At 43.6% G+C, this 13,623-nt stretch overlaps 1 protein-coding gene across 2 annotated transcripts in view; it reads right to left on the reverse strand.

The window, feature by feature from the left end:
* The window catches only part of COL24A1 (collagen type XXIV alpha 1 chain), an 804,368-nt gene that overhangs the window by 220,929 nt on the left and 569,816 nt on the right, over positions 1-13,623 (reverse strand). For both annotated transcript variants that reach the window (XM_030205800.1, XM_030205801.1), the window contains one exon: positions 2,693-2,746. In XM_030205800.1, coding sequence (XP_030061660.1) covers positions 2,693-2,746 — 54 coding nt within the window. The remainder of the gene's footprint in view (positions 1-2,692; positions 2,747-13,623) is intronic.

Consider the following 13,623-nt stretch of genomic DNA (forward strand, 5'->3'; position numbering starts at 1 on the left):
CCCCAATTTCTCAGTTTACATTTATAGTTATTCATTATTACATACATTTTTATGTAAATCACAACAGGGGCATTCTTCTATAATATAGGTGCTAACTTTCATACATCCATCATGTGTGTAAATGTTTAGAAAAGGGGTAAGCAACCTCGGTCCTTGAGGACTGCAGCCCAGTCAGGTTTTCAGCATTTTCCTAATGAATATGAATGAGATATATATGCATACAATGGAGGCTATGCATGCAAATAAGTCTCATGCATATTCATTGGGGAAACCCTGAAAACTCAACGAATTTGCAGCCCTCGAGGACTGATGTTGCCCATCCTTGGTTAGAAAGATAGCATTTGTTTCCATATTTTATTTATAACATTTATACCCCACATTTTCCCACCCACCAGCAGGCTCAATGCGGCTAACAACAGACCATAAAGGCAAACGCCAATCCGTTAAAGAAACAAACGAATTATAGTAAGGTGAACAGCAAGGATTGAATTTCCTCATGTGAATATACGGTAAATGACTAGAATACTGACATTCATATGTGTACTTACCTCCTAAACTCACACTGCTCTTTACAGAATTACCCCTATAGAGGTAAATTCTATATATGGCACTGAAAGAAGCGCTATTATATAAGTTGTGCTTAAAGTTAGGTGCAGTTTAGAATAGCGCTTATGCCTGGGAATCACATCTAACTTTATATGTGGCCATTTGTACAAACTAAAACGTGGTGCAAATATATGTGGATCCCATATTCAATAACATGTGTAAATGCTAAGATCACCCCCATTCCACCCATGACCCTCCCATTTCTGCACCCCTTTTTTTAACTCGCAGGTAAAATTTAGGCATGGATATCATGCCTATATTTACGGATATAAAATTCCAATTAAATCTAATTAGTGCCAATAATTACTTGCTAAAAAAGCCAATTATTGGCGCTAATTAGCTACTTATTTAATTAAATTGCACCCGCAAATTGGGCGCATGCCCAAATTTGAGCGTGCAATTTTTGGCGACTTTTACAGAATTAGGGGGATAGTGTTTCTAATAGAACAGCAATGACTGGCCAAAAGGGTACATGCTAGAATATATATTATGTTCATGGTGTCTCAAACCTTAAAGGGCTGTGTTGATATTCATTTTCCTAGTTTTGGTCTCCACTTCTTCCATCTTCTGTAGAGGTATCTTTTCCACTAGAGCCGTATGACAGCTTAATGGCCCTTTGGGGTTGAGGTTAACTGCACTATTTAGCTAATAGGAAAACCCCCAATGTTTTTACTTTATTTTAATGTCAAATTTGATATTCTGCATCATGTGAAAAAATTTCACAAAAGATGCAGCAAACTGAGAATGTTCTAAAAAAAGGAGAGGAAAAAGACCCTGGAAAGACTGGGCAAAATAACAACCTAATATAATATCCTCAGTCCTTAGTCATAAACCTCCCGTGAAGTATAAACTTATTCATTAAAAAAAATTTTAATTAAAGAATTTATCTTCAGTTCGTTCTCCACTTCTAAACCTAATATCTGCACTACTAACCTCATCTACACTTGTGGATGACACATGGCGGGGCATAATTGAACGGGGACGACCATCTCTAAGGGCGCCCATCTCTAAGGATGTCCCGGCGAAGGGGCGGGGAAACCCGTATTATCGAAACAAGATGGGCATCCATCTTTCGTTTCGATAATACGGTCGGGGTCGCCCAAATCCCAACATTTAGGTCAACCTTAGAGATGGTCGTCCCCGGTTTTCGTAGATAATGGAAACCGAGGGCGCCCATCTCAGAAACGACCAAATACAAGCCATTTGGTCGTGGGAGGAGCCAGCATTCATAGTGCACTGGTCCCCCTCACATGCCAGGACACCAACCGGGCACCCTAGGGGGCACTGCAGTGGACTTCACAAATTGCTCTCAGGTGCATAGCTCCCTTACCTCGGGTGCTGAGCCCCCCAACCCCCCCCCCAAAACCCACTACCCACAACTGTACACCACTACCATAGACCTAAGGGGTGCAGGGGGGCACCTACATGTGGGTACAGTGGGTTTTGAAGGGTTACCACCACAAGTGTAACAGGTAGGGGGTGGGATGGGCCTGGGTCTGCCTGTCTGAAGTGCACTGCACCTACTAAAACTGCTCCACAGATCTGCATACTGCTGTCAGGGTGCTGGGTATGACATTTGAGGCTGGCAAAAAAATTTTTTAAAGTTTTTTTTAGGGTGGGAGGGGGTTGGTGATCACTGGGGGAATAATGGGAGGTCATTTCCGATTCCCTCCGGTGGTCATCTGGTCAGTTTGGGCACCTTTTTGAGGCTTGGTCGTGAAAAAAAATGGACCAGGTAAAGTCGGCCAAGTGCTCGCCAGGGACGCCCTTCTTTTTTCCATTATCGGCCGAGGACGCCCACCTGTTAAGCACGCCTCAGTCCTGAATTCGCTATGCCTGCAACACGCCCCCGTGAACTTTGGTTGTCCCCGCGACAGAAAGCAGTTGAGGGCACCCAAAATCGGCTTTCGATTATGCCGATTTGGGCCACCTTGGGAGAAGGACGCCCATCTCCCGATTTGTGTCGGAAGATGGGCGCCCTTCTCTTTCAAAAATATGCCTGTTGATCATCTCCAATAATTTGGCATGAATGCGAGGTCAGACTATTTTTAGTATTTTTAGACTATATAAGGTATGAGATGCTTACCTTTGATCCATCTTTTCCCTGCGCTCCTTCTTCTCCTGGTGGTCCTGGTTCACCCTGATTGTTTAAAATACATAAGACCCATTACTGCTTCTATAGCACTGCTGTACTTTGTGGGCATAATTTTATAAATCTTTTTTTCATATGCATAAGAATAAAAGAACATAAGCATTGCCATACTGGGACAGACTGAAGGTCCATCAAGCCCAGTATCCTGTTTCCAGCAGTGGCCAATCCAGGTCAAAAGTATCTGGCAAGATCCCAGAACAGTAAAACAAATTTTCATGCTGCTTATCCTAAGCTAACTGTTTTTACCACATTCTCTGGCAACAAATTCCAGAGTTTAATTACACATTGAGTAATATTTTCTCTGATTTGTTTTAAATGTACTATTTAGCAGCTTCATTGCATGCCCCCTAGTCCCAGTATTTTTGGAAACAGTGAACAAGCAATTCACCTCTACCCTTTCCACTGCATTTCTGCATTCTGAAATTTGAGAGTCTAAAAAATCTGCCTGATGATTAAAGTAAGCTTCAAAGGAACGGTTAGAGTCCTGATGTGATTTAACATGGCATACCAAGAGGTTCCCTGGGCGATATCCATTTTATAAAGCTTTACAAAGAATGTATACTTTTGCACTCTTAAGTCTGAGAAAAGTACACACGAGAAAGCTTTATAAAATGGGTTATCACCCAACCATTCCCTTGACGCTTCCTTTAATCATCAGGTCGATTTGTTAGTTTCTCAAACTGATTTCTAAGCTTTTGCTTCACATTCAGTTCATCAAAAGTTCAGCATAAGATGTTACATGGTGATAACTGAGAACATATAAATGATACACAATGAGGGGCATAATTGAACGCGAACGCCCATCTCCATGGGCGTCTATCTCCGAGGACGGGTCCATGAAGGGGCGGGCCAGACCGTATTTTCGAAAAAGATGGGCGTCCATCTTTTGTTTTGATAATACGGTTGGTGCTGGACAAATGCATCGGATTTGGGTGGATTTGAGATGGGCGGTATAGGTTTTCAGTGATAATGGAAACCAAAGGCGCCCAGCTCAAAAACGAACAACCCCAAGGCATTTGGTCGTGGGAGGGGCCAGGATTCGTAGTGCACTGGTCCCCCTCACATGCCAGGACACCAACTGGGCACCCTAGGGGGCACTTCTAAAAAGTAAAAAAAAATTAAAATACATCCCAAGTCCATAGCTCCCTTACCTTGGATGCTGAGCCCCCCAAACCCACTCCCCACAACTGTACACCATTACCATAGCACTTATGGGTGAAGAGGGGGCACCTAGATGTGGGTACAGTGGGTTTTGGGGGTGGTTTGGAGGGCTCCCATTTACCAGCACAAGTGTAACAGGTAGGGGGGGGGATGGGCCTGGGTCCACTGCACCCACTAACAACTGCTCCAGGAACCTGCATACTGCTGTGATGGAGCTGGGTATGACATTTGAGGCTGGCATACAGGCTGGGAAAAAAAAGTTTTTAAAGTTCTTTTTTTTTGGTGGGAGGGGGTTAGTGACTACGGGGGGAGTCAGGGGAGGTCATCCCCGATTCCCTCCAGTGGTCATCTGGCCAGTTGGGGCACTTTTTGGGGACTTGTTTGTGAAAAAAAGGGTCCAAAAAAGTGGCCCAAATTCTCGCTTCTGCCACCCTTCTTTTTCCATTACCGGCCGAGCGCGCCCATCTCTCCTCAGCTGATAAACACGCCCCAGTCCCTCCTTCACCACGCCTCCAACACGCCCCCGTCAACTTTGTCCATTCCTGCGACACACTGCAGTTGGAGGTGCCCAAAATCAGCTTTCGATTATACCGATTTGGGCGCCCATGAGAGAAAGGCGCCCATATCCCGATTTGGGTCGAAATATGGGCGTCTTTCTCTTTCGAAAATAAGCCTGACTATATATCATTAAAGGTCAAAAAATTGTGATTGCCATTTTGGTACATTTGCATATATAGAAATAAGGGTCAACAACCAAGCTCTAAGTGATATCTTTTCATTGGACTAATTTAATGTATATTTGACATTCCCATGATACAAACATCCACCTTTCTTCAGACCCCTCCCAATGGTACATACCACCCCACCCAATATCTCACTTTCTCTAACCCTCCTCCTCCTCATGGCATATACCACTCCACCCACCTTGTTTCAGCCCCCGGTGGCATACACAATTCTATGCACCTTCCTGCAGCCCTCCACCCCATTCACATGGCGTGCACACACACACACACACCTCAATCCATCTTTTTTTCCAGCCCTCCTACGGTCCTTCCACCATTGTTCAGGCACCCCCTTACTTCTCTCCCTTTCTCTCTGCCTACATGCATATGGATCATTAGGGTGCGGCAAGAGAGAGGAGCTGCATATCAGGTATTTTCCTCCTCCTCCTCTACTGTCCTGGGCCCAACTATTCCTTTGAGCCATGTAGGCCTCTGTATATTGCGCAGCTTAAAGGAGCCGTTGGGGACCAAGAAAGCAGAGAAGGCAGTAGTCATCCAATGTAGAGCTGTGTAGCTCCTCTCTCTTGACGCACTGTAGTGGTGTGTGTGGAAGGAGGGAAGGGACAGCTGGAACAGCAGACTGCACAGAATTCTGCACAGGAAATCAGAACTCTGCACAGTCTGTGGAGGAGAGGAATTCTACACAAATTCTGCATTGTGCAGTAGGATGGAATTTCCCCAGGAGTAGAGGATACTCATATAGAAGTCCTGTCCCCCAATGGAGGAGGAGGCATCCAAGGCTAGCCTGCTGTATGATCTCAGTCTGGAGCAGTACTGAGGGACTTTGTTGTTGAGATGAGTGGCAAAGAGATCTACCGATGGGGTGGTACACTCTTGGAAGATCTCCTGAGCTTTGCCCATATTGAGCAACCACTTGTGCAGTTGCATCACTCTGCTCAGCCTGTCCATCAGACTGTTGCTCTTTCCCACCAGAAGTGGCTCTGAACATCATCCTATTTTTGGATGCCCAAGTCCACAACCCGACTGCTTCCTGACACAGGAGATATGAACCGTTCCTCCCTACTTGTTGATACAATATACTGCAACCTGGTTGACCATTTGGATTAGAATAATTTTGTGCATCAGCCAATCTCTGAAAGCCTTTATAGAATTCCATACTGCCTGTAGTTCCAGGAGGTTTATATGCAACTGAGTCTCTTGGGAGGATTACTAACCCAGTAGAGCCAATCTACTTGATCTCCCCATCCCAGGTTGGATGCATCTGTTGTCAACATTTTGGGGAGAGGAACCTTTGTCAAATTGGGCCGAACTGTCTACCACAAGAGAGACTCCTGGAGTGTAAGAGTGATGGTGATGACATTCACTAGGTTCCCTGTGGCCTGTGACCATTGGGAAGTTAGCGTTCATTGGGTTAGTTTCAAATAAGATTTGTCATGGGCATCACATGGATGGTGGAGACCATGTGGCCTATCAATCTCAACATCTGCTGAGCTGTGACCTGCTGTCTCTGGTGAACCTGGAGCACAATATGGACTAGGCAGTCCATGCACTGACCTGGAAGGAAGGCTCAGGCCAGAACCATATCTAGCAGGGCTCCTCCTAACTTTGTGTGGGAAGCAGATGGGACTTTGGATAGTTGACAATGAATCCTAGTAGTTCCAACGCCCAAACAGTTCTGAACATGGATACATGCACTACTTCCTTTGATGTGCTTTTTACCAGCCAATCTTCTAGATAGGGAAACGTGTACTCCCAGTCTGCGCAGCGATGCAGTGACACTGGGAGCTGATGCTAGGCCAAAAAGGAGACCCCGATAGTGGAAGTGTGTTTCCCCATTCAGAATCTTAGATACTTCCTGTGACTGGCATGGATCTGAATGTGGGTATAATCATCCTTTAAATCCAGAGAGCATAGTCAGTTGTTTTCCTGAATCATGGGAATTAAAGTGCCAAGGTAAACCATCCTGAACTTTTCTTTCGCCAGGTTTCTTAGGTTTAGGATGGGAAGAAATCTTCCTGTCATTTTTGGGACCAGAAAGTACTTGGAGTAAAATCTCTACCCTCTTTTCCCTGGTGGAACAGGATTGACCACACTGGTCTGCAAAAGAGAAAAGAGATCCCGTAAAAACAATTCCCAGTACTGAGAACTTAACTTTGATGCTCTTGGGAGGAAATTTCGTGGTAATTGTTGCCAATGTAAGATATAACCCATCCAGACTACTTTGAGAACCCATCAGGTACAGTCAGTCACTTTTACTGCTGCTAGTTCTTTTGGAGCCAGTCAAAAGCTTGTCCCCTGCTTTAACTGGGGAGTTGGTTGGGACTTCTGAGTTCTTTGCTACTTTGGACAGGAACAAGAGATCTGGGCTGGCTGGGAGGAATGACAGCACCTATGCCTTTGAGAGTAGTAGGGGGCCTGATATTCAAAGGATTTATGCTCCTAAGAGTTATGCTCATAAATTGACCTTTCTGAAAATTTACTAGAACTGTGTGCATAAATTGTTACTCAAAATGTCACTAACTATTAAGTTTAGGAGCATAAAAAGTGAGTTGTAACAGGGGTGGATTTAGGGCAGGAAAAACGTTAGGAGCTTGGCACTTATTTTCAGTACTAGGCTCATAAATCTAGGTAAACGAATGGCAGGTTTAAATTTATGAGCATAACTGGACTTCCGGTGGAGCTGTCTTCCAAGATGGCTGCTACAATGTGAGCTCCCAGAATCTCCGATCGAGGATCCCAGTTGTAAGCGATCCCACCCCTCCGCTAAGGAGAGTGTACAGCTACCTGAATGAACAAGGGAACGGGCTGAATAAAAATCACCGAAGAAGCCCGACAGACACAGAAGGAGCAGCGGAGAATGGACCCGATCGTCGCCCCCCCCCTCCTCACTGCACTGCGAGCGATCGCCGCCGGAGAAGTAGATAAGGCGGAGGGAAGTAAACGGTACCAAACTGACCACAGAGGACACGAAGCTTCACTACGCCCGATGTCGGGAGGCCAACCTTGAGGATCTGGAAGCAGTGCAAGTAAAGTCAACATCTTGGTTTTTCGAGTGGGGGAAGGGCTACAAGATCGCTGCAGCAGAGCGAGAAACCACTAGACACAACACGGGGACATGCTTGGGAATCTACAAATCTTTTGGTGTATAAAAAGTGCTGCCAGCAGCTTTAAAGGGACACAATAATACTGTTGAATTTATACAGTCAGCGGATTGAAGCTTTTAACGTATCCTGGGCCACACCCTCGCTTGTTTCCCGCTATATTTCAGAGTGGAGTGCAGAAGAAAAGCTAAGTCAGCGCTGTACTAATTGATGTTACTGTATCCCTTCTAAGGGGAAGCCTGTACATCTTGGACTATTCAAAGTAATAATAGGATACCATTATAACAATAAAGGTTTAAACATCCCTGCATGGCGGCCCAAGGATCTAAAAAGGAGATGGACAAAAACAAAGGCAGAGGATCAAAGATGGCTGAAAAGATCTCCCCCCCCCCCCCCTCGGTGAGCTCTGCTTGGGCCTCAGAAATAGTTACAGAGGTGAAAATGGCTGAGGAGGAGGCCATGAGTCATCAATTACAACAAATAATTGACAAATTAGATGAAATGGATCAGCGGTTTACTACTTTTACCTTGGATCTTCAGGAGGTACAGCAATGACTGGGAGAAGTGGAAACCACAACTCAGGAATCAACGGTGGATATTGAACGCCTTAAGAAAACCGTAGCATCTTTGGAGGATAAGGTAGATGACCTAGAAAATCACTCTTGCAGAAACAATTTAAGACTGGTCGGTTTGCCAGAATCAAAAAAGGATGTAGAGCTGAGAGGGTTTTTGGAGCCTTGGCTCACTAAGATATTACACACTCAAAGTACTGCAGGACTGTTAAAAATAGAAAGAGCTCATCAGTTGGGACCCAAGAAAGCTCTAAATGACCGACCTAGGGTGGTTATAATTAGACTACTCCACTACCAACATATAAGATGGACATACTTTCAGCTGTCAGGAATGGAGGAACATTGGAAGTTGAAGGGCATAAGATCTTGTGTTTTCAAGATTATTCGACTAAAGTTTCCCTTCAACACAAACAATTTTCTTTGGTCTGTGGTCTTTTACATAGACTACAAATATGATTTAGCTTACTATATCCAGCTAAGCTACGTATCCAACACAATGGAACCTGGCAATTTTATGAAACAGTAGAAGCAGCCCAAACATTTGTTGATCAGCTGGAACGAGAAAGACCTAGTACATCAAAGACATAAGCTAATTTCATATCGACATATTGGGAATCTTTATTGAGGAAATAAGTGAGGGGGAGATGTGGCGGAAGGAGGAGGTTTACTTTCATAAGAGCTCAAATGTCTAAGTGGTAATATTTGAGAAAGAGGTGGGTTGGGAATATATTTCAAGGATCCATTTGTATAGGCTGGGGGTCCCTGATCGGGGATACAGAAGTAGAGCACCTTTGGTGCCCTTTAGGAGAGGGATTGGGTCAGAGGGGTGGGAGTTGGGAGGGGAAGAGGTAGGGGGAACACAGAGGGAGATGGTCTTCATGGAGGGGAAGGGGCAGGGGGAATTAGCTGGAAAATCCTGGGTAACAGCATGGGGAAAGTCCTACAGAGCAAAATTTAAGTGGGGGCGAGAGGGGTGCTGGCTGGGATGCCCTTGTCGCTCAATATGAGAAGTTGTCAACTTTTCACATCACGTGTTTAATGATATCACGTAACGGCTCTTAAGATAGTGACCTGGAATGTAGGTGGAATTTCCTCACCGATTAAAAGACAAAAAATACTTCAGACACTCCATAAAGAAAAAGAATCAATAGCCCTATTTCAGGAAACACATTTAAATGCTAAAGAACATCAAAAACTGTGCCGCTGGTAGGTGGGATCTTATTTTGAATCTCCAGCGCAGGCCAAAAAGGCGGGAGTCATTATATTAGTTAAGAAAGGGATCCAGATGGTCACTCATAAAATTATTATTGATGATGAGGGAAGATTTGTGCAGGTGCATTTAACAATAGAAAGACAACCATTAATTCTTTGTAATATATATGGCTCCAAATACATATAATAAGGCTTTTTACAAAAAAAAGTCAAAATCATTTAAATGGTTTTGATGGGATCCCTTTTTTGATCGGAGGGGATTTCAACGCAGTGGGAAACCCGAATTTAGACAGATCACATGGGGGGTCGAGAAAATCCGGCCTGGAATCTAGGGGAATCAGTGTGTTGAGTGAAGTCCTGGACCTGGTGGACGTTTGGCGTACTTTACACCCGGTAGAAGGGGATTATACTCACTTGTCCTACGCGCACGCCACCATGTCCAGGATTGATTATATATTTATTTCTCATACTTTGTTTGGAGGGGTGCGGGAAGCAAACATAGGTCCCATTAAAATATCAGACCATGCAATGGTAAATGGTAATGTTGGAACTTCCTGAAGCAAATCCCCATTGTTTTCAATGGAAGTTTCCTGCCCGCTTATATAAGGATAGGGGTTTCATAGACTATATAATACAAAAATATTGGTTATTTCGAGAAACTAATCAGGCTCATATGGATACCCCAATTTTATACTGGGAAACAGCTAAAGCAGTGCTTAGGGGGAGGTTATGGCTTATGTCAGTCACCAGAAAAAGGTCAGGGAGAGGGAGCTGCTCCGATTGAAAAAGGGAGTAACACGATTAAGACGTGCATATGGTAGACACCATAGCATACAATTAAAAACTCAGCTTTTGGAATTGCAGCAGACTCTAAACAAAAGGATTCATCACCACGCCCCCAAAAATATACCTACTATAGATATCAATTATATAAATACGCAAACAAAAGTGGTAGGGTGCTAGCCTGTTTGGTACATCCCTCGGCTAGAGGAACCTTGGAGAATAAAGATGCTCAAATCAATCGTATTATGAAAGAGTATTATGCACATTTATATTCGCAACCTAATCCTCCCCCGCTAGAAAGCACCATGCACCTCTCTGGACAACACATCACTCGTGTAGGCCCGGACAATTTGGCCATGCTCAATGCTCCTTTTACAGCAGAGGAGATATCCTGGGCCATTCAACAAGGACCACTGGGGTGAATTCTATAAAATACTGAAGGAAGAAGTAGTTTTACCTTTGACCTCCATGTTTAACTCAATAGAGAAGGAGGGGCAGATGCCCACTTCTTTAAGATTGGCACAGATCATAGTGTTACCAAAGCCAGGGCATGGCACGCAGAAACCAGAGTCCTATAGGCAAATATCGCTACTTAATTACGAAGCTAAATTATTTGCAAAAGTTCTAGCTAATCGATTGTCCCGTATTCTGACAGACATTCATGAGAAATCCCAAGTGGGTTTTGTACAGGGCAGAAACATTACCAAAAACATGAGGAAAATATTAACAACATTAGAAGCAGTGACCAATCAAGGCACACCATCTATTCTAATAAGTTTTGACGCTGAAAAGGCGTTTGATAGGGTAGTGTGGGATTTTTTATTTGGAGTACTAGACGCCTATGGTATAAGTGGGTTTTTTCAGGAGGCGATTCGGGCTTTATATTATCTTCCGCAAGCCCAGGTGTGGGTTAATGGAGTAGTGTCCTTTCCCTTTCCTATATATTGGGGAACTAGACAAGGTTGCCCACTGTCACCCCTTCTATTTGTTCTTACTTTGGATCCTTTGATCAGAGATATCCAGAGGACTCCAGACATACAGGGTATTGAACTGGGTACAGAAACTTTAAAATAGCAGCCTTCGCTGATGATTTACTGGTTCACGTGATCAATCCTAGGATTTCAGTGAAGGCTCTTTTGGAGTGTATGGCAGAATATGGGGACTACTCGGGCTTTAAGTTAAATCTTGAGAAGTCGGAAGCACTGCAGAGTGAAGGCGAACAAGTAGGAAGCTGGCAGGGTCCATTTCCGTTGAAATAGGCAGATGAATCGTTTCAGTATTTGGAGGTGCGGCTGACCATGGAAACCTCAAAATAATATATCAATTAAATGTAGACAGGTTGATACAAGATAGAAGACACTCATTTGAGAAGTGGAGTCATTTATCCTTGTCACTTATAGGCAGAATTAATCTATTCAAAATGATCATCTTCCCACAATGGCTATTTGTTTTACAAGTACTGCCTCTGCAGATAATAAGGAAAGATTTACAAAAATTGAATAGACTATGTAGGAAATTTCTGTGGGGAGGGAAGCAATCAAAAATATGATTTGAATATCTTTATGATAACTGGGAACAAGGGGAACTGGGTTTAACTTGTGTCAGATGATACAACCAGGCCTGTCTTCTGAGACATCTTAGGGATTGGGTGTTAGACACTGAACAGTTTAGTCCGACTAGTTGGGAACGAGCACTATATAAGCCCTGGCATCTGAATTTTTTACTGCAGGTCCAATCAAAAAGTCTACCACCCATATGTAGAAAAAGCATTTTGTTGCAACCCTCAAGAAATATTTGGCGTACTCTCATGAACGTATGGAACCAGAATCCAAATGTTAGCAACCAATTACCATGCCAAGGAAATGCTGACTTCCAGCCAGGACTGGAAAAAGGGCTAAAGAGCTGGTCAGCTCAAGGTATCACCTTACTTGAACATTTAATTAACGAGGTGGGTGGCATATTTAGTTTTCAAGATTTACAACAAAGATTATCTTTAACTCAAAAAGACTATTTCGCATATAGACAATTACATCATTATGGGTCTAGTTTAGATCAGGAAGCTTTAAGAACAAAGTTGGGTCAAAAGCTCCGAGATCTCCTTCGAGGAGATGCTTACGGTCAGGTCTCAATCTCTAGTCTACATAAAGTTTTGTTATCTCTTGAGCCTCCTCGTAATTATGATCCACTTAGATTGGCATGGAGTAAAGATCTGGGATATGAATTGAAGGGAGTAAATTTTGCAAAGTTGATAAAAGATATCCCAAAGCAAGTAGGTAGTGCCGAGCTTCAAGAGAGCCAATATAGGATAATACACTGGGACTACATATCACAGTCACAAGCAGCGAGAGCAGGATGGATAACTGATGTTCAATGCTCTAAATGTAAACATGGGAGCAACACTTTTGTACATGCCTTCTGGAGATGTGAAAGAGTTCAAACATTTTGGAGAGCATTGAAGAAGTATTTAGAGCACCTTCTTGGCCAAAAAATAATACATTCCTGGAAAAGAGTAATACTAAACAAACGGGAGGCATACGGGATATCAGACAAAAACGTGGGTCTCCTACTATATAAGACCTATGCAGTGGGGAAAATGCATATTAAGGCATTGGATGCAGGAGGAACCTCCCTCTTTTTGGTATTGGAGAAATTTTTTTAATGAATTGATGCTTTGGGAGGTAAGGGCAGCCCAGGTTACCCCAATGAGAAAGAAGGCCTTTCACACTATTTGGAATAATTATCTACAAAACATTTCCAACAGAGAAAGAAGTGAAGTACTAAACAAGCTTTCTAACTACTAGAGGAATAATTATAGGCAACAGAGTCTTACAATTTTCTAATGGGGGGAAATGGGTGATAAGCAGGAAGGGTAGATGGTAGCCTTCGGTAGGAGAGCATTTTCCATCTCACAGATAGGCTGCAGAGAATACCTTCTCCTGCTTTAGACTTAGCCTGGCCTCAGAATGACATCCTATAGTATATCTCCTATCAAACTGAGCTCTCTTTTTCATCAAGCACTGCCATTTCCTCCCCTCACCCTCCCCACTGACAGTTTGAACTTCGTGGGTGTGGCTTGGATCTCTTTCAGGGAGAGAAAACTAACAACTTATAGCAGCAGCTTCAGAGAGCATTTTCCATCTCACAGATAGGCTGCAGAGAATACCTTCTCCTGCTTTAGACTTAGCCTGGCCTCAGAATGACATCCTATAGTATATCTCCTATCAAACTGAGCTCTCTTTTTCATCAAGCACTGCCATTTCCTCCCCTCACCCTCCCCACTGACAGTTTGAACT

The sequence above is a fragment of the Microcaecilia unicolor genome, chromosome 6, assembly GCF_901765095.1.
Source record: "Microcaecilia unicolor chromosome 6, aMicUni1.1, whole genome shotgun sequence".
In the NCBI taxonomy this organism is placed as follows: Eukaryota; Metazoa; Chordata; class Amphibia; order Gymnophiona; family Siphonopidae; genus Microcaecilia; species Microcaecilia unicolor.